This window comes from Thalassophryne amazonica, chromosome 11 (assembly GCF_902500255.1).
Source record: "Thalassophryne amazonica chromosome 11, fThaAma1.1, whole genome shotgun sequence".
NCBI classification, from domain to species: Eukaryota; Metazoa; Chordata; class Actinopteri; order Batrachoidiformes; family Batrachoididae; genus Thalassophryne; species Thalassophryne amazonica.
In genome coordinates, this window is record NC_047113.1 from 33,156,621 (window position 1) to 33,175,668 (window position 19,048).

The following is a 19,048-nucleotide window of genomic DNA, read 5'->3' on the forward strand; positions in this document are numbered from 1 at the left end:
AATCATCTATGGTATTTTACATTACTAAAACAAAATTGCTTTTTCCTAAGCATCAGATCCATAGAGGCATGAGGAGTCTACCACAGCCGATAGGACCAAAGTCACAAATGTGCCCCAGAAACAGTCCAGCACAATGTAACAGGTTGCAAGATGCAAGCTGAAGGGGCTTTAAATTCCAGACAGACGAGCAGCTGCTGGCCAACCAACCAGATATAGTGGTGGTTGACAAGGGAAAGACGATCACAGTTGTGATCAATGTGGCAATCCCAGCTGACAGCAACATCAGATAGAGCACAAGAAAATTAAAATGTGCAAAGGGCTGAAGGAACAACTGGATCAGATGTGTAAGTCCTAGTAGTCCCAGTGGTCATAGGAGCACTAGGAGCTGTAACCCCAAACTGGAACAGTGCCTCCAGCAGATTACAGCACAACATCAGAGGTCTCTGTCGAGAAGTGTGCAGTATATTGTGCAGAACCCTCAAACTGCCAGGCCCACCCCAGAAATATATGAGGGGCAATTGAGAAGTTTTGAGGCTGACCCAGAAAAAGTAGGGTATGGTTCTCTATCGTTTGCATTCTGAGAAACCAACATTTCTCAAGAATACAGTAGTGTTCAGAATAATAGTAATGCTATGTGACTAAAAAGATTAATCCAGGTTTTGACTATATTTCTTATTGTTACATGGGAAACAAGGTACCAGAGGATTGAGTAGATTCTCACAAATCCAACAAGACCAAGCATTCATGATATGCACACTCTTACGGCTATGAAATTGGGCTATTAGTAAAAAAAGTAGAAAAAGGGGATGTTCACAATAATAGTAGTGTGGCATTCAGTCAGTGAGTTTGTCAATTTTGTGGAACAAACAGGTGTGAATCAGGTGTCCCCTATTTAAGGATGAAGCCAGCACCTGTTGAACATGCTTTTCTCTTTGAAAGCCTGAGGAAAATGGGACGTTCAAGACATTGTTCAGAAGAACAGCATAGTTTGATTAAAAAGTTGATTGGAGAGGGGAAAACGTACACGCAGGTGCAACAAATTATAGGCTGTTCATATACAATGATCTCCAATGCTTTAAGATGGACAAAAAAAAACAGAGATGCGCGGAAGAAAATGGAAAACAACCATCAAAATGGATAGAATAATAACCAGAATGGCAAAGGCTCACCCATTGATCAGCTCCAGGATGATCAAAGACAGTCTGGAATTACCTGTAAGTGCTGTGACAGAAGACGCCTGTGTGAAGCTAATTTATTTGCAAGAATACCCCGCAGAGTCCCTCTGTTAAATAAAAGATGTGCAGAAGAGGTTACAATTTGCCAAAGAACACATCAACTGGCCTAAAGAGAAAGGGAGGAATATGTTGTGGACTGATGAGAGTAAAATTGTTCTTTTTGGGTCCAAGGGCCACAGACAGTTTGTGAGACGACTCCCAAACTCTGAATTCAAGCCACAGTTCACAGTGAAGACAGTGAAGCATGGTGGTGCAAGCATCATGATATGGGCATGTTTCTCCTACTATGGTGTTGGGCCTATATATCGCATACCAGGTATCATGGATCAGTTTGGATATGTCAGAATACTTGAAGAGGTCATGTTGCCTTATGCCGAAGAGGACATGCCCTTGAAATGGGTGTTTCAACAAGACAATGACCCCAAGCACACTAGTAAATGAGCAAAATCTTGGTTCCAAACCAACATTAATGCCTCGCAGATGTGAAATCATGAAAAACTGTGGTTATACAACTAAATACTAGTTTAGTGATTCACAGGATTTCTAAAAAAGGAGTTTGAACATAATAGTTTTGAGTTTGTAGCGTCAACAGCAGATGCTACTATTATTGTTAACACCCCCTTTTCTACTTTTTTTACTAATAGCCCAATTTCATAACCTCAAGAGTGTGCATATCATGAATGTTTGGTCTTGTTGGATTTGTGAGAATCTACTGGTACCTTGTTTCCCATGTAACAATAAGAAATATACTCAAAACCTGGATTAATCTTTTCAGTCACATAGCACTACTATTATTCTGAACACTACTGTATGTCAAGTTTTGACTCACTGGGTGCAATGTTGAGAAATGTTGGTGGCCTTGCGAAGGCTGACCACCATCACTAAGAGCAGCATATCACCACTTAGGTAAGCTAAATGTGCAACATCATCATGGTGACAAACTGCGCTAAACGCCCAAACAGCACCTTACAAAATGACAGCATTCATTGTTTTTTGAGTTCATCTATAGATCATCTCTCTGGAATATATTCACCTACCCATTTATTTACATTTTTGCTGTACAAGCCATGAAAAAACAATAACCAATACAGCTTTTTGGGAGTGTGTAAGTGTGCTTTTTTTGGGGGGGGGGGGTCTTAATAATAAAGAGCACATGACAAACCATATTTATACTGTTTTTAATTTTAAAATCAAGCAATTTATACTATGAATGCCAAAATCATGTGACACAGAGGCACAAGAGCTAAAAACAGCTGCTGAGGCATGATGGAAAGAACCCCCCCCAGCCCCCCCCCAGACTGTCTAACTCCACAGCACAAGTGGTCCTCTGACTCACAATAACCTCATCAATCAATCAATCAATCAATTTTTTTTATATAGCGCCAAATCACAACAAACAGTTGCCCCAAGGCGCTTTATATTGTAAGGCAAGGCCATACAATAATTATCAATCAAGAAAATTCCACAATCTTCACTGACATTTCAACATACAGTATGAACCTGCAGGTTTATTATTTTAAAAAGAAGAAAAATGTCTTTAATCAACTACAAATAATTTACTAAAGGCAATCTAAATAAAAAAACTGCACTGTCATGGTGCTTTGCCAATGATGAGGATGCTCATGAGGAAAACCATAATGAAGAAGATCCACATAAAAAACCTGTCCATGACTTTAGCAACCTTCTTCCATTCCGCTCCTTTGGCGCACGTGGCCCTCTGCTCTCGGAAACAGTTGGCAATGTACTCCACATTACGCACCAACTTGGCGTCTGCACCAGAGACGCCATTGCCTTGGCTACACAAAATACAGGGGCCAAAGGTCGCAGTGGAGACTGGAGACGGAGGCTTTTTTTCTTCAGGGCAGTAGGGAAGTTTCTGGTCTTCAGAGTAACAGAAGATATTCTGGTTGTTTTTGCAGTTGTTGCCTGTTGGGATTTTCCCATTAGAATCTTCGTACATCCTTGGAGCAGGACTGGAGAGGAAGCTCCTCTCCTCCCTGGTGATGTGGTGCTGGGCTTTCACTCTGGGATGATGATGGTGCTTGGGGGTCTGTGGCGTGGTGTAACTGTTATACTGCCTCTCCTGTTGGCTGCTGTGGTTTACCCCTGGTTTACCATTTGCATGGACATGCTGACTGAGGTGCTGCTGGCGACGGAGGTCATCCTGGAGAGACTGAGAAGAGGAAGAGGCACAGTTCTCTCCGACCTCATAAACAAAGAAAATCTTGGACATGTAGTCAATGATGAGGACTTTTGCCCACTGGGGCACTGGCTTGGCTTCAGCACCGCAGAAGTGGATGTTCATGATGAAAATGGTGAGCGCAGTAGAAGCTGTAACCATCGTCATAGTGGCAATGTAGTACTTTCCTGTGGAGCAGACAGACAGACAAGTTGAACGTTCGGTAGATAGTTTGATGTAACTGCTCAACTCATGTCCCAAATCAATCAAAGATCAAATCATAAATAAGTCTTAATTTTGGTGTAAAGTAAATTGTAAGATTTTAGGCTCCAATGTATCTTTGTCAGAAACTGCTACAATGGTAATTCAGTGTTTTGGTCTTAACCATAATGTAGTGTATCATTACACCACGGTACATCCGCACAAAATAGTTGGAAGCATTCCTGAACGAAGCTTTGGTGATCTTAGGATAGCCACATTCCTGAAAGATCTGAAATATTAACTTTGAAAATGTTCATCCACATACAGGGAAACACAAAGCCGAGCTCTTCCAACGATTTCACATGTATGCTACGTACTGTCATATCACATTGCTTTCGTCATCATTGTGGCAATCCTTTGGGTGCAAGAAAGATTGTCTCTTGCTCGATTCCCAGACGGGATGGTGGACACGGAGATGACTGAACAGGCCCAGTCTTGACATGCAGTGTTTCTTACAGATGCTGCACACGGATGCTGCGGGAAGCTTCTGCAGGTCAGGATCTTGCTCTCGCTCCTTCATCTTTCTCTGCTTCTCCTCTAGGTTGTTCGTCCATGTTTTCAAAGGCTACCACTCTGGTGCTGATGATTGCTTGCCAGCTGGCTCAGTCCCTTGCTTGTTCTTACCAGGTCTTCCAGTTGATAGAGTAGTTCTTGAGGTTGTGCTTCAGGAGGTCCTTGTAGCATTTCTTCTGCTCTCCTCTGGACCATTGGAGGGCTTAGGAAATCAGCTGTCATCCATCCCAATGACGCGACCCACTTACCGAAACTGGTTTTTGATGATGGCCCACTCTATGCTCTGTTCTTGGCTTCAGCCAGGATGCTGATGTTGGTATGGTAGTCTTCTCACCTTTTGCAGATGATACTCCTCAGACAGCGTTGGTGGAATCGCTCGAGGGTCCTCAGGTGGCAGCGGTAGGTGGTCCACGTGTAAAATCTGTACAGCAGGGTTAGCGTGACAACAGCTTTGTAGACAAGGATTTTCATCTCATGTTGAAGGTCTCCATTGTCAAAAATGCCATTGTGAAGCCGATCAAAGGCAGTTCCTGCTCACTTGAGTCAGTGTTGGATCTTGTCATCAATGTCGGCATTTGATGACATGGCTGCCCAGGTATGGAAAATGGGTCACATTTTCCAGGACCCATCTGTGCAGCTTCACAGCAGGAAGCTTTGTATTTACCATATTGGGTGGAGGTTGATACAGGACCTGTGTCTTCTTCAGGTTGATGTGAAGACCAAGCTTCGTGTACGCTTCGCCAAAGGTTTCAAGAATTTTCTGAAGACCTTCCATCAAAGATGGAATGCTGCTGTCGTTGGTATACTGGAAGTCCAGAAGCAAAACGATGGTGATTTTCTTCTTGGTTCTCAGTCGGCTCAAGTTGAAGAGCTTTCCGTCTGTTCTATACACAGTGTTAATTAATGCTGGCACCTTGTCTCTGATCAGGTAAAGAGAAAACACTGAATGGGCAAAAATAAATATAACACCCTTTTTACTTAGATCTCAATCAACAGGTTGGCTGGTAGATTTTTTTTTATTATTTAGAGAATCCAGGCTTAGACACAGTGACAAAGATATCATGCAGATATTCTTCACCATCTTCAACCACAGTGACAGAACTCTTACTCTACCTATAAGCGGCACACTCTCTGAGGGTGGCATGCTCTCAGCCACCATTAGCTGGAACACAGTGAGAGCCAGCAGCACGGTCACTCCGAGGGAAACCTTCTCCCCGGAGTCTGCAGGCAAGTAGAATCCCAGAGGAGCCAAGAACGAGATGAGGAAGCAGGGGAGAAGGAGGTTAAAGATATAGAAGGAAGAGCGGCGCTGCAGCAGCACGGTGTAGGTGATGTCTGGATATGGGTCAGAGCAGCAGCCGTACATGATGACATTCTTTGTGGCTGGCATCCCATGACACTCCCACTCCACATTTTCCACAAAGTCAGAGAGGTCACCACTGTCCTTGTCCATAATGATGTCTACCTGAAGACAAGGTGTTTGGATGCAATGAGCAGGTGTACCGCAGCTACAAAGATTTTCAAAAGAAAAGTTATAAACTCAAATATTGACTTGGTCAAGTGATGTAGGCATGTCTTTGTTGTGGCCATAGTTATCTAACAAAACCTGAGTGGCAACACAGACTCAATGAAGCATGAATGCATACCCTTGCAACTGCATGTACATTCTGGTAAATTAATAAGAAGTAGAAGTAAGTCCTATACAGGCTCTCAGGCCCATTAGGCTTGTGACCAGTTACCGTAGGGTGAAGTAAAATGGTAAATGGACTGCATTTATATAGCGCTTTCTGCATCAGACGCTCAAAGCGCTTTACAATTATGCCACACATTCACCCCGATGTCAGGGTGCTGCCATACAAGGCGCTCACTACACACCGGGAGCAATAGGGAATTAAAGGCCTTGCCCAAGGGCCCTTAGTGATTTTCCAGTCAGGCGGGGATTTGGACCCATGATCTTCTGGACTCAAGCCCAACACCTTAACCACTCACGAGGCCATCACTTCCCCTAGATGGGAAGTAGATGGGAGTCTACTACTACCCCTGACCATAACAGGTTACATAGGTTAAGTGTCACAGGTAACCAGAAGTCCTCATGTAGAACCAAACACTATTGGTAGTCCAGTTCCATTCCAATAGTAATTAACCAAAGAGAAAAGTCTAAAATCCAGAGTTTGTACTGAAGCCAATATTCCCTGATTTCATAGTATTCATGGTAACATACCTGGTTGCCATTGTAGGTCCAGGAACCAAAGGTCAGGTTACAATTTTGGCTGTCAAAGGGGAAGTAGGAGACATCCACCACACAGGAACTCTTGGTGATGGCGGGAGCATCCCATGTTATCTCTCCAGTGTACCGCAGCTTCACGTTGGTGTCCATTGGCCCTGAGAAGTCATCATCAGCCCTGTAGAACAGAAAACAGAGACTCAATGACAAATTATCACCTGTGTCATTGGGCAAAAATATCAGCTGCAGGTACACAAGTCTGGAGGTCAAAAATGCTGATCAGAACCAAATTATTATCGTACACTCTATTAAATCTAGGTGGTTTTTCTCTTGGGATTTTGTGCACTGTACCTTTAATTCTGACTTTGGCGGTTTATTGAACCCATCCGCCCATCCGTCTATCTGTCCGTCTGTCTGTGTTCAGCCTAAATCCAGTTCTATTGCTGCCAGAGCTTTCAAATTCACAGGGAATATTCTTGGGACACAGACCTTGTACAAGTTCAAAGATGGCTAACCTTGACATATTTTAAGAGGTTAAAAAAATAAATAAATCAATAAAAATCACATTTTGTTTTTTGTTTTAAGTGGCACATATTACATATTAACACATATTAACTCCTGATACACAAATGTGATAATATAACCTCGCTGTCATATATTATGTAAAAGCTAACGAGGAATAATCACTTCTAAAACTGAAAATGCTGTTTTTGTAAATCATTGTAACCATTCATCCAATAACTGAAAAGTTATATTTATGACAGTAAACCGATAAACTGCTTAAAAATTTATCTTTATTACAGATAACAGATAACCTTTATTATTGATTTGGACGCGGCTACATCACTTTCACTTTTTACTGCTGGATAAATTCAAGGATCACAATACATAAGAACGCACGAAAAATGAATGAAGAAAAAATAAAACCCAAAACACTGTCATCATCTTTCAAAAGCAGCAAAACACAGAATTAGAAGTCACAGTTTATCTCAGTATTAGATACACCATCATTTACGAACTAAAAAGCCGCTGCTTTTTTCACACGTTTTGAACCCTGCGGTTTAAACAACTGAAATATGTCCATTAATGCATTGATTGGCAGAGTAAAATACACATAGTAAATATAAATTCTTACCTGTTAGTTTCAGTGGGATTCATCTGAATAAATAATCCACATAAAGTGTCCTTTTTTTAAAAAAAAATCCAAAACAGTGTCTAAACGTGAAGAAAAGTCACTCTGAACACAGCTGCGTCATGAGGGCTTCCCCCCTCCACCGAGTATTAGCGATTAAATTACAGCCACAGAGAAATTAAATAAGATGTTAAAATTAGTCTGTTTTGTTTTTGTGTCAAGTGGACTCACTCACTGTAACATCCAAAGTGAACCTGAACTACACTACCCACAATGCTCCCTGCGGCCAATCATGTTTTTGTCTCACGAACGCTCCGCTGAGGAAATGAGATTATTCCGACTATTTACCCAGACTGACAACAAATATGACAAAAGTAAGTACTTTTATGCACTTTTTGAGGCATTTTGTGAATGCAGAAATGTGCGGTCCCGTGTTGTTAAACAAATGCACCCTTGCAGATGCTCCGCTGTGAAAAACGAGATAAGCTGCCTAATCAGTGGGTCAGAGTCAGACAATTTAGCCAGACTGACAACAAATATGAGTAAAGTAAGTAATTTTATGCATTTTTTGTGGTTTGTTGAGGCATTTTGTGAAGGCAGAAATGTGCTCCAACCTCAAAATGCACTTCTGTGACATAAACCTAACGCACCCTCTCATCCTCTGTGGCGTTTAATGGCAGCCGGCATCCTGTACTATTTGCAACATTTACAGACATCACTCGACCAGAATCAAACAAATTCAAGCCCTTTATAACCTGTTTTGGTGCACAAGAAAAGAAGTTTGTTAATGTAAACAAAGTCACCAGCTCTGCCATCGCTGTAGTCACATCACGGCTTTGCACTGAACCGAATAGAAATTTAATAATTAATGTAAATAATAAATGTACAATTTCATACATACATATATACATATATATATACATATATATATATACATACATACATACATATATATACATACATACATACATATATATATATACATACATACATACATACATACATACATACATACATATATACATACGAGGTCTATTAGATAATAAACCGACCCTTTTATTTTTTTTTTTTAACTATATGGATTTGAATGACATGCGATTACACCAATCATGCTTGAACCCTCGTGCGCATGCGTGAGTTTTTTCACGCGTCAGTGACGTCATTTCCCTGTGGGCAGGCCTTGAGTGAGATGTGGTCCCGCCCTCTCGGCTGAATTCCTTTGTTTCACACGCTGCTCGAGATGGCGCGCGTTGCTTTATCAAAACTTTTTCTGGACCTGTGAGGAATATCCGAGTGGACACTATTCGAGAAATTAAGCTGGTTTTTGGTGAAAAGTTTAACGGCTGATGAGAGATTATGGGGTGTTTCTGTCGCTGTAAGGACTTCCCACGGAGCAGACATCATGCAGCGCTTCCAGGCGCCGTCGTCGGCCTGTTTTGAGCTGAAAACATCCTAATTTAAGGCTCAATTTACCCAGGACGTCGTGAGAGAACAGAGAAGATTCAGAAGAGGCCGGCATGAGGACTTTATGCAGACATTCCACTGTTTAAGGACATTTTTTAATGAAAGACGTGCGCGCAAATTCGCAGAGTCGTTTCCGTGACGACTCGGCAAATCGCGACAGGAAAAACACCTCCGTGTTGAAAACCATTTGTAAAATTCAGGCGGCTTTTGATGGCTTTCAACAAGTGAGTAACTGAGAAATTGTTTAACAGCTTGGGCATGTTCCAACTTGCCCGTTAAGGTTTCCAACGGAGGTGTTTTTCCTGTCACGACCCCCCGCGGTCGGGTCCGGCCCGACATGCGACTCTGCCCGCACGTTCTTTCATTACAAAATGTCCGTTAACAATGGAATGTCCGAATAAACTCCTCATGCCGACTTCTTCTGAAAGTTCTCTGTTCTCTGACGACTTACTGGGTCAACAGAGCCTGAAATGTGGAAGTTTTCAACTTGAAACAGCGAGACGCTGCCGCTTCGAAGTGCAGATCACCGTCAGACGCCGTGGGCCGTCCTTAAAGCGACTCTACCAGACCAAAATCTCTCATCAGCCGTTAAAATTTTTACCAAAAACCAGCTGAATTTATCGAATGGTGTCCACTCAGTTGTGCCTTACAGTTTTGAAAAAATTTTGATAAAACAAAGCAGCAGTCTCTGAGCCATTCCTAAACAATGAAAAAAATCGACGAGAGGGTGGGCCACTCCTCACTCAAAGACTGCCCACAGGCGAATGACGTAACCAACAGGCGTGAAAAAACTCTTGCATGCCCACGAGGGTTCAAGCATGTCTGATGTAATCACACGTGATTCAAATCCATATGGTTTTTGAAAAAAATAATAAGGTCGGATACTTTTCTAATAGACCTCGTACATACACACATATACATACATACATATAAATACACACATATACATACACACATATAAATACACACATATACACACATATATATATATATCAATCAATCAATTTTTTTTATATAGAGCCAAATCACAACAAACAGTTGCCCCAAGGCGCTTTATATTGTAAGGCAAGGCCATACAATAATTATGTAAAACCCCAACGGTCAAAACGACCCCCTGTGAGCAAGCACTTGGCTACAGTGGGAAGGAAAAACTCCCTTTTAACAGGAAGAAACCTCCAGCAGAACCAGGCTCAGGGAGGGGCAGTCTTCTGCTGGGACTGGTTGGGGCTGAGGGAGAGAACCAGGAAAAAGACATGCTGTGGAGGGGAGCAGAGATCGATCACTAATAATTAAATGCAGAGTGGTGCATACAGAGCAAAAAGAGAAAGAAACACACAGTGCATCATGGGAACCCCCCCAGCAGTCTAAGTCTATAGCAGCATAACTTAGGGATGGTTCAGGGTCACCTGATCCAGCCCTAACTATAAGCTTTAGCAAAAAGGAAAGTTTTAAGCCTAATCTTAAAAGTAGAGAGGGTGTCTGTCTCCCTGATCTGAATTGGGAGCTGGTTCCACAGGAGAGGAGCCTGAAAGCTGAAGGCTCTGCCTCCCATTCTACTCTTACAAACCCTTGGAACTACAAGTAAGCCTGCAGTCTGAGAGCGAAGCGCTCTATTGGGGTGATATGGTACTACGAGGTCCCTAAGATAAGATGGGACCTGATTATTCAAAACCTTATAAGTAAGAAGAAGAATTTTAAATTCTATTCTAGAATTAACAGGAAGCCAATGAAGAGAGGCCAATATGGGTGAGATATGTTCTCTCCTTCTAGTCCCCGTTAGTACTCTAGCTGCAGCATTTTGAATTAACTGAAGGCTTTTCAGGGAACTTTTAGGACAACCTGATAATAATGAATTACAATAGTCCAGCCTAGAGGAAATAAATGCATGAATTAGTTTTTCAGCATCACTCTGAGACAAGACCTTTCTAATTTTAGAGATATTGCGTAAATGCAAAAAAGCAGTCCTACATATTTGTTTAATATGCGCTTTGAATGACATATCCTGATCAAAAATGACTCCAAGATTTCTCACAGTATTACTAGAGGTCAGGGTAATGCCATCCAGAGTAAGGATCTGGTTAGACACCATGTTTCTAAGATTTGTGGGGCCAAGTACAATAACTTCAGTTTTATCTGAGTTTAAAAGCAGGAAATTAGAGGTCATCCATGTCTTTGTCTGTAAGACAATCCTGCAGTTTAGCTAATTGGTGTGTGTCCTCTGGCTTCATGGATAGATAAAGCTGGGTATCATCTGCGTAACAATGAAAATTTAAGCAATACCGTCTAATAATACTGCCTAAGGGAAGCATGTATAAAGTGAATAAAATTGGTCCTAGCACAGAACCTTGTGGAACTCCATAATTAACCTTAGTCTGTGAAGAAGATTCCCCGTTTACATGAACAAATTGTAATCTATTAGACAAATATGATTCAAACCACCGCAGCGCAGTGCCTTTAATACCTATGGCATGCTCTAATCTCTGTAATAAAATTTTATGGTCAACAGTATCAAAAGCAGCACTGAGGTCTAACAGAACAAGCACAGAGATGAGTCCACTGTCTGAGGCCATAAGATCATTTGTAACCTTCACTAATGCTGTTTCTGTACTATGATGAATTCTAAAACCTGACTGAAACTCTTCAAATAGACCATTCCTCTGCAGATGATCAGTTAGCTGTTTTACAACTACCCTTTCAAGAATTTTTGAGAGAAAAGGAAGGTTGGAGATTGGCCTATAATTAGCTAAGATAGCTGGGTCAAGTGATGGCTTTTTAAGTAATGGTTTAATTACTGCCACCTTAAAAGCCTGTGGTACATAGCCAACTAACAAAGATAGATTGATCATATTTAAGATCGAAGCATTAAATAATGGTAGGGCTTCCTTGAGCAGCCTGGTAGGAATGGGGTCTAATAGACATGTTGATGGTTTGGATGAAGTAACTAATGAAAATAACTCAGAACAATCTGAGAGAAAGAGTCTAACCAAATACCGGCATCACTGAAAGCAGCCAAAGATAACGATACGTCTTTGGGATGGTTATGAGTAATTTTTTCTCTAATAGTTAAAATTTTGTTAGCAAAGAAAGTCATGAAGTCATTACTAGTCATATATATATATATATATATATATATAGATATATATATATATATATATATATATCTGGGATACCAATTAAACAACTGCAAATTATAAAGAAGACAATGCTCATACAGCCAAGGGTATTGTATAGCACTGCATTATATTTAACATTTTAATGGCGTCTGCAAGAGGGCATGCGTGTGCATACATGAGCTTTTGAAAAGAGCGGCAATTACCTTTGACCACATGTGATGTGTGTGCATGCCGACGACCGCGAGATATCTTGTAAATCACTCCAGAGGTGTCATCAGGTTACAAAAATAGCATTTTCTACTTTAGAAGTGTTTATTTCTCACTAGCTTATATAATAATAAAAAGTGTCTTGAGTGTAACACCCAGCTATCCAATTACTTTTGAGCCCTTATAAAAAGGGAACATATGTAAAGTGCATTATCCGTTGACATTAGATGTAATAATCCTTAAATCAAAGCTGCCAGTGAGTACCACGCTCATTTCATTTTAATTCTAATATGCTGTGATACAAACGCAACTACGTAGCTCAAAAGTGCTAAGAGCACAGCAATGCCACAACCACATTTTCAAGTATTAATCCTGTAGAACAGGGGTTGGCAATCATGTGCCATGAAGGGCCGAAGCACTGCAGGTTTTCCTTGCTACCAATCATCTCAGCAGGTGATTTCATTAATGTTCAGGTGTTTCAGCAGGTGATTTCATTGACAACCAGGTGTTTATGTTCAAGGGAGAAGCTCATCAGCAACCCACCTGCTGAGGTGATTGGTTGCAAGGAAAACATGCAGTGTCTCGGCCCTCGTTGCCCACCCCTGCTGTAGAATAAAATGTTACACAGGTTTTAAGCATTGAACTGCACTAACAATAAAAGATCTGAACTAATATCCATAAACTTCAGGGCCCGTATGCTTGGTGCATCTCAAAGTCCTCTCAAAGAGCTCCTAACTTAACCTAAAATATCCTGGCAAGGACTCCCAGCCTCAGAGAGACCCAAGAGGTGTCTGAGAGCAACTCTGGGCAAGGAGTTGACAGAAACTCCTATCTTAGTGAGGAGGCGGGGTTGACCCTGTTGCTAGGTATGACGCGTTCCTGTAAGAGCTGTGATTGGTTGTCACAGAAAGGGAAGGGGAACCAAAAAAATAAATGCACTCTGCACTACTACGTATGAATGAACAGTAAAATCAACCAATCATATAACTGTATTAAGAAATGCATAATTGTGAAAATAAGTTAATGTCATGATGATGATACTCAGCAAAATTAAATTGGAGTGACTGCCAGGCAGGTCGCTAAACCTGTAAATTCTTGTGCTGCAATGCATTATGGGAGTTCTGGGTTTTGGGGTTTTAAATGTTGCTATTGTGTCATGTTAGTTTAAAAATGTTGTTAGTGTTGTTGATTTATTGTGTTTTTGTAGTTCAATTGGCTTAGTGACTTACGTGTTACCTTGTTGTCACAATAAGTGAAAAGTGTATCGTGTTTGATGCCATTCCTGTGTTATTTCATCTGAAAAATAAGAGCGCCTCCTAGTGGTAGAGTGCCAAAAAAGACAAAAGCTCTCACTTGTCTTTCATTATTTCACGCAGTTCACCACTAAATGAATTGGTACACAGCTTGAAGATGTTTGAACATCTCATTCACATGCCGATTATCTTCATATTAAAAGTGTGTGTGGGTGCGTGAGTTTATTAAGTTCCATGTAAGTACATAATATAATTGTAAATACGTTAAAATTGCATGCATGACACAAGAAAATGAAAACACTTATTTCCACTGTTGTACATTGAAAAACCAAATGACAAAATAGAAGTAATAATAAAATAAAATATCAATAATACTGACAATAATAAAAAAAAAATAATATTAATGTGTGTATATGATAATAAGAATGTAAATAATTTATAAATACGTTAAGACAGCAAATTAACATAAAATAATTACGTAGATCAAGCTGGTAGTGTGGCACCTTAGGAGCTCTCTTATGGCCTAGTGTGCTTTGCGGACAACTTTCATCTTACCAAGGGAAAATTGGTAATGTAATCTTGGTAATACCAAGAAATGTCTAAGAATTCGAGAAATTCTAAGATTTTTCTCAGAATAGATACTAGGATCTATTTTTATGCTTAGGCTGCTTCGTGCATGCAGGCCCAGAATTTTTGTATATATGGGCATGGGCCCATAAATTTGGCCTTGACCTTGATCATTGACCGATCCTGACCAACACCATATAACTTCTTCACATCCATAAGCAAATATATCTGCCTAATATGATCAAAACCAGATTAGGCCTTCTTAAAATATCTTGATAACATATGGACAAACACAGCTGTATGGACACCAAGGTGATCACAAGAGCATTTACCTCAGGTGGTGTTGCTCATAAAAACTCTCTCTACCCAAATATATATGGTCCTAACAGCAGATAGAAAGCTCAGGTGAGTGCATGTGTGTGACATACGGGCATACTTGTTATAGAGGACGAGGTCAGGCCTCCACACAAGGCTGCTGGGGATGTGAATGACCTCCAGCCCATCATAGTCCTCCTTATTCCACTTCAGGTAGGCATCGTGCCACGTCTGCCTAATCCACAGGTAGGCAATCAGAACCTGGTTCCTCTCATCCTACACACACGGTGACAATCACAGAAATGAGAAGAAACATTTATGAAGGAAATCATGTCAACACACACACAAGATAAACAGAGATGGCCTTCGTGTTAACTCTCTTGTGAACACTGCATGAGTCGATCCACTTCAGATGATCAGAACAACTGAAATCCAGACCTGTCTGGCAACAGCAGGGGAATGAGTGAGGCGGGAAGGAGGGATGGAATTGTTGCCAGAGTTTCATCAAAATGCTAAAATAAGGAAATAAGGACTGCAGTGGGTAATGAAACACATGGTACACAACATCAAAATAATTCTGTGTGACTTGTCTGAAGAAAACTGGCAAGTAAATTGATTATTTACAGGTATTATACCAAAGGGGCTGATTACTTATGCAACCCATCATCTCAGATTTTACATTTTTAATTCATTTATATCACGTTGTAGAGATTTACTTTCAGTTTGAGTCTAAAGAAGATAATTTTTAGAAGTTTTTATACTGAGAAGCCTGATTTACTTTTTGTATTCGAAATGCCATAAACAAGTTAAAATGCGTGAAATACCAAGGAGCTGAATACTTTTGCAAGCCACTGTATATGGCACCACTCCCAGTTTGAAATAATTATTCACAGAACCCATACTGTTGTCAGTGTCCATCTCCTCATACATCTGTTGGGGAATATTGCAAACCCAGCAGCAATACAAAGTTATTAATGAGATGGTCACAACAAATCCCAATCACAGGAAGCGAGTAAAACTTGCAAATTCTCATTTATAAACAGACTTGTACATATAATGATCATACAGACAAGGCATACTACCCTCTAACAGTCATAAAAAATTGTTAACATGTCATGATGACTTTGTGACATACACCTTGTAATATGACATTCTAGTTTCTGATTTGTATGCACATGAAATCATCCTTCTACCTCTTCTAGTGTCAGGGCTACTGACAAAAAATGGGTTTTGTTGATTGTATGCTGCTATCACATGAAAGCATACAGTGATGTCATGTGATAGCACATGGCAATCTGTTTGCTGAGACACATGCACTTGGGATCATCCTTCCAGCTCTTAAAGTTATTGTGAATAAGGCAGTTTTCTGATGATTCAGTAAATTGACCTCTGACCTTCATATTACTGTAATGCTGTTATCACTGGTAATTCACATCACATGTGTACTATGAATAAAACTGACCAAGCGGTGAGATATTTGTCCACACACACACAGACAAAAATATTCTAATAGCCTCACAAACCCCTCTAGGGGTTTGAGTAATAACAAGCTGTTACCACAATACAAAGCACAATGTGTAATTCTAATCTGAGGATTTTGCAGATGAGCTTGTACCCACCATGTCTTTGATCTGAGAAAGGGTGATCTGCAAACTGACGTTGAGGGCCCTGTCAGTGTCCTCCACCGGCCGCAGGGCGTTGGAGTAATTCTCCATCAAATCATTCAATAGCTTGTGGGCGTAATGGCCCTGAGCTGAGTGAGCCACTGGGGAGAGAGAGAGAGAGACAGATCATACTTCTAAAATGTTCAGCACAGTCTCCTCTGCAATAAACCATTAACTCAAAGGTTTTTCAATATTATTGTTATGAGCAATGCAGCTCAAAACTTTGTTTAAAAACTCATAGGAGAAAAAAAAGGATGCACATGAATAAAACAGTAAGGTTAATTCCCCCCACTCACCTTCAGGAAGGAGCAACGCAAGACATATTATTGGAAACATCTTCAGCACTTGTGCGTATGAGACAAAATAACAGATGACCGCATTCAGAAGTCCAACAGTTTTCAGTTTCATTCCCCGACAAGCCTACATGATGCCCGTTCAACCCCAATTGAACTCAGGCGGAGATCTGGGCACCGTTTCATTTGGTGGTTCTGCCATTCAGACCAGTTCTTAATGCAGGACAGGGGAGACAGCGTGTCTGCTGAACTGAGACACAGAATTAAACTCCAGCTATCACATAGCAGCGGCAGACTGAGAGAAACAAGATGCCCCGAAGCATCGCCGCACACGGGCTATTCATCTGTCAATCACTCGTCTGCAGCCAGGTGGACTTATGGTCTGTGACAGTCACATGCTGCTGTCACCAGAGAACTGGAGGAGAAAAGATTGGCATTAAAATATTAATCTAAAAATAATAATGTAATATTTAGCATGCAGTAGGGTGTGGACGGACTCCATGTCTAAACCAAAGGTCTATGATTTGTTTGTTGACATTTATGGACCCTCAAGGTCCTTCAGTCCTCTTCATTTATAAATGTTTGTCTTTCATTTTAGAGTCTTATCCATCTGACCTGTAAGTTTTTTGTTTTTTTTTTTAATCCATCTTCTCTGCAGTGTTCTGGTAGAAAGTTAGGGTGAAACTGTTCTGATTCGTAAAAGCAGCTAAAATTAAAAGGTAAATAGTGGCACTTAACATGTCATCACTAAATATGAAGCAAATCTGCAGTTTAATAGTAATTAACATGATGTATAATTCACATAACTCATGATACAGGAATGTGATGACATTAAAAGGTCACTGCTGTGAATTTTGCAGTGAAATTCCCAAAAGCAATTCTGTGACAATCAATATGGAAACATCAATTACAATATATATTTCAGCAGGAGTGCTGCAGAGTGCACAGCCACCGAATGTCCCATGAATACTGCAGCTGTAAATCTGCTTTAAACCGAATGTGAGTGAAACAACCAAGAGACCTGAAGCTGCGACAGTTTGTGTACATTCCCGCTTTTTCAGTACGTCACCAGTCATAGCTTCTTGGTTGGATCACGAGATGCATGTGGTAACTCTGCTAGTTTGTTCATTCTAAGGTTAAAGGTCTTTAGTCTGGAGAAGCTGAGGTTCTTAACCAAACGAAGCACCAACATAAACACGCCATAGTGCTGTGTGGATGTGGGCAGGCTTCAGGGTGTAAAGCTAGAATGAAAGTAGGGGACTCCTACACAAAGACGTGTTGTAAGGCACCTGCAAGAAACCTACACCTTTGGAGAATATCTGATTTCCAGCAAAACAATGACCTTCAATCATGCAGGCAAACCTAGACCAAAACATCTTAACAGTCTTTATTTATCTATATATTAAAAACCAAGTCACCTCTGTGTACATGTGCATGCGTACACAGGTATGGCTTCGATCACGGACAAACTGGGGAGAGCTGACATGCGCTGTTTGGTCACGAATGAACACTGTGAAAACAGAAAGTTGATAGGGCTAACATTTTTGGAGAAATTAGGGATATTAGCTAACAACAATGAAAAGACGTTGATAATTACATTCTGGGCTCACACGTTATTCCAGCAGGGGGTGGTAAATCATCTATATATTAAAAGCCAAGTGGCCTCTGTGTTTGTGTACGTGTGCGTGCGTACAGCTTTGAACACGGACAAACAGGGGAAAGCTGACATTTGCCATTTGTATGCTTATCTATTTTGGTTCAAGGATGAACAACACCAAAATGTAACATTGTTAGGACTAATATTTTTAGAAAAATTACAGATATTACGTAACAAGAGTGAACAATGAACATTGACAATTACATTCTGGACTCACACACCGTTCCAAATAATTCTAGAAACTTTCCCAAAGGGTTGAACTTTGTGCAAGCAACTGTGCAACACACTGCTCCACACAAGAACAGAAACATGTTAAGCGGCATTCTAGTGTTTTGTGCACATATGCAATACTTGCATAGTGGAGAGGATGGGCACCGCACAGTATATGACCCAGATAGCCACCTGTCCATGTCCAATTCTGATATTAGCAAAGTACCACTGTCAAAATCAAGATTAGCCTGTATGACGGACACTCATGAAGGAAGCTCTCAGAAGGTGTTACAAGCTTCTGTGGCTGTGATTAGAGACTGCGCATAGAGCAGGAAAAAAAAAAAGAAAAATCCATTAGTTACAGCTGCAGGGCAGCATGGTGTCCCCAAGGGGTTAGTGCGCTTGCTTCTAAAGCAGTAGGTTCCTGGTTCAACACCACCAGTGCCCATTCTTCACATAACATGGAGTCGAGTCAGGAAAGGCATCTGGCATGAAACTGGTGCTGAAACAACATGCAGATACATGTCTGATCTCCTGCAGTGACCCTGGAGGCAAAGAGAGAAGCCAAAAGTTTTTTGTTACTGTTTTTAAATTACAGCTTCAAGGTACAGTGGGAGAAAATTTTGCTACAGTAAAGACAACAGTGAATTTTTCACACCAATCAGGGTTCAGATGTTTTTGGATAGTCTACTGCACTTAAGCCAATTCTCCAGTACTTAGCTGTAATGAAGATAATGATAAAGCAGATGAAAAATATCACG

At 40.8% G+C, this 19,048-nt stretch overlaps 1 protein-coding gene across 1 annotated transcript; it reads right to left on the reverse strand.

The window, feature by feature from the left end:
* Positions 1-1,978: 1,978 nt before the first annotated feature.
* LOC117519888 (neuronal acetylcholine receptor subunit alpha-9-II) lies at positions 1,979-18,968 on the reverse strand. The gene is made up of 6 exons (XM_034181160.1): positions 16,424-18,968; positions 16,083-16,228; positions 14,585-14,739; positions 6,410-6,590; positions 5,302-5,653; positions 1,979-3,602 (listed from the first exon to the last, which is right to left on the reverse strand). The coding sequence occupies exons 1-6, from the start codon at positions 16,533-16,535 to the stop codon at positions 2,827-2,829; spliced, it is 1,722 nt and encodes a 573-aa protein (XP_034037051.1). The 5' UTR covers positions 16,536-18,968; the 3' UTR covers positions 1,979-2,826.
* Between the last annotated feature and the right edge of the window lie 80 nt (positions 18,969-19,048).

Excerpts from the sequence above, each read along its gene's own strand:
- LOC117519888 (XM_034181160.1), bottom strand. The coding sequence starts at position 16,535 with ATGAAACTGAAAACTGTTGGACTTCTGAATGCGGTCATCTGTTATTTT. Across the intron at positions 16,229-16,423 it reads TGCGTTGCTCCTTCCTGAAG|TGGCTCACTCAGCTCAGGGC; the intron begins GTGAGTGGGGGG and ends CTCTCTCCCCAG. Across the intron at positions 14,740-16,082 it reads TTTCTCAGATCAAAGACATG|GATGAGAGGAACCAGGTTCT; the intron begins GTGGGTACAAGC and ends CCGTGTGTGTAG.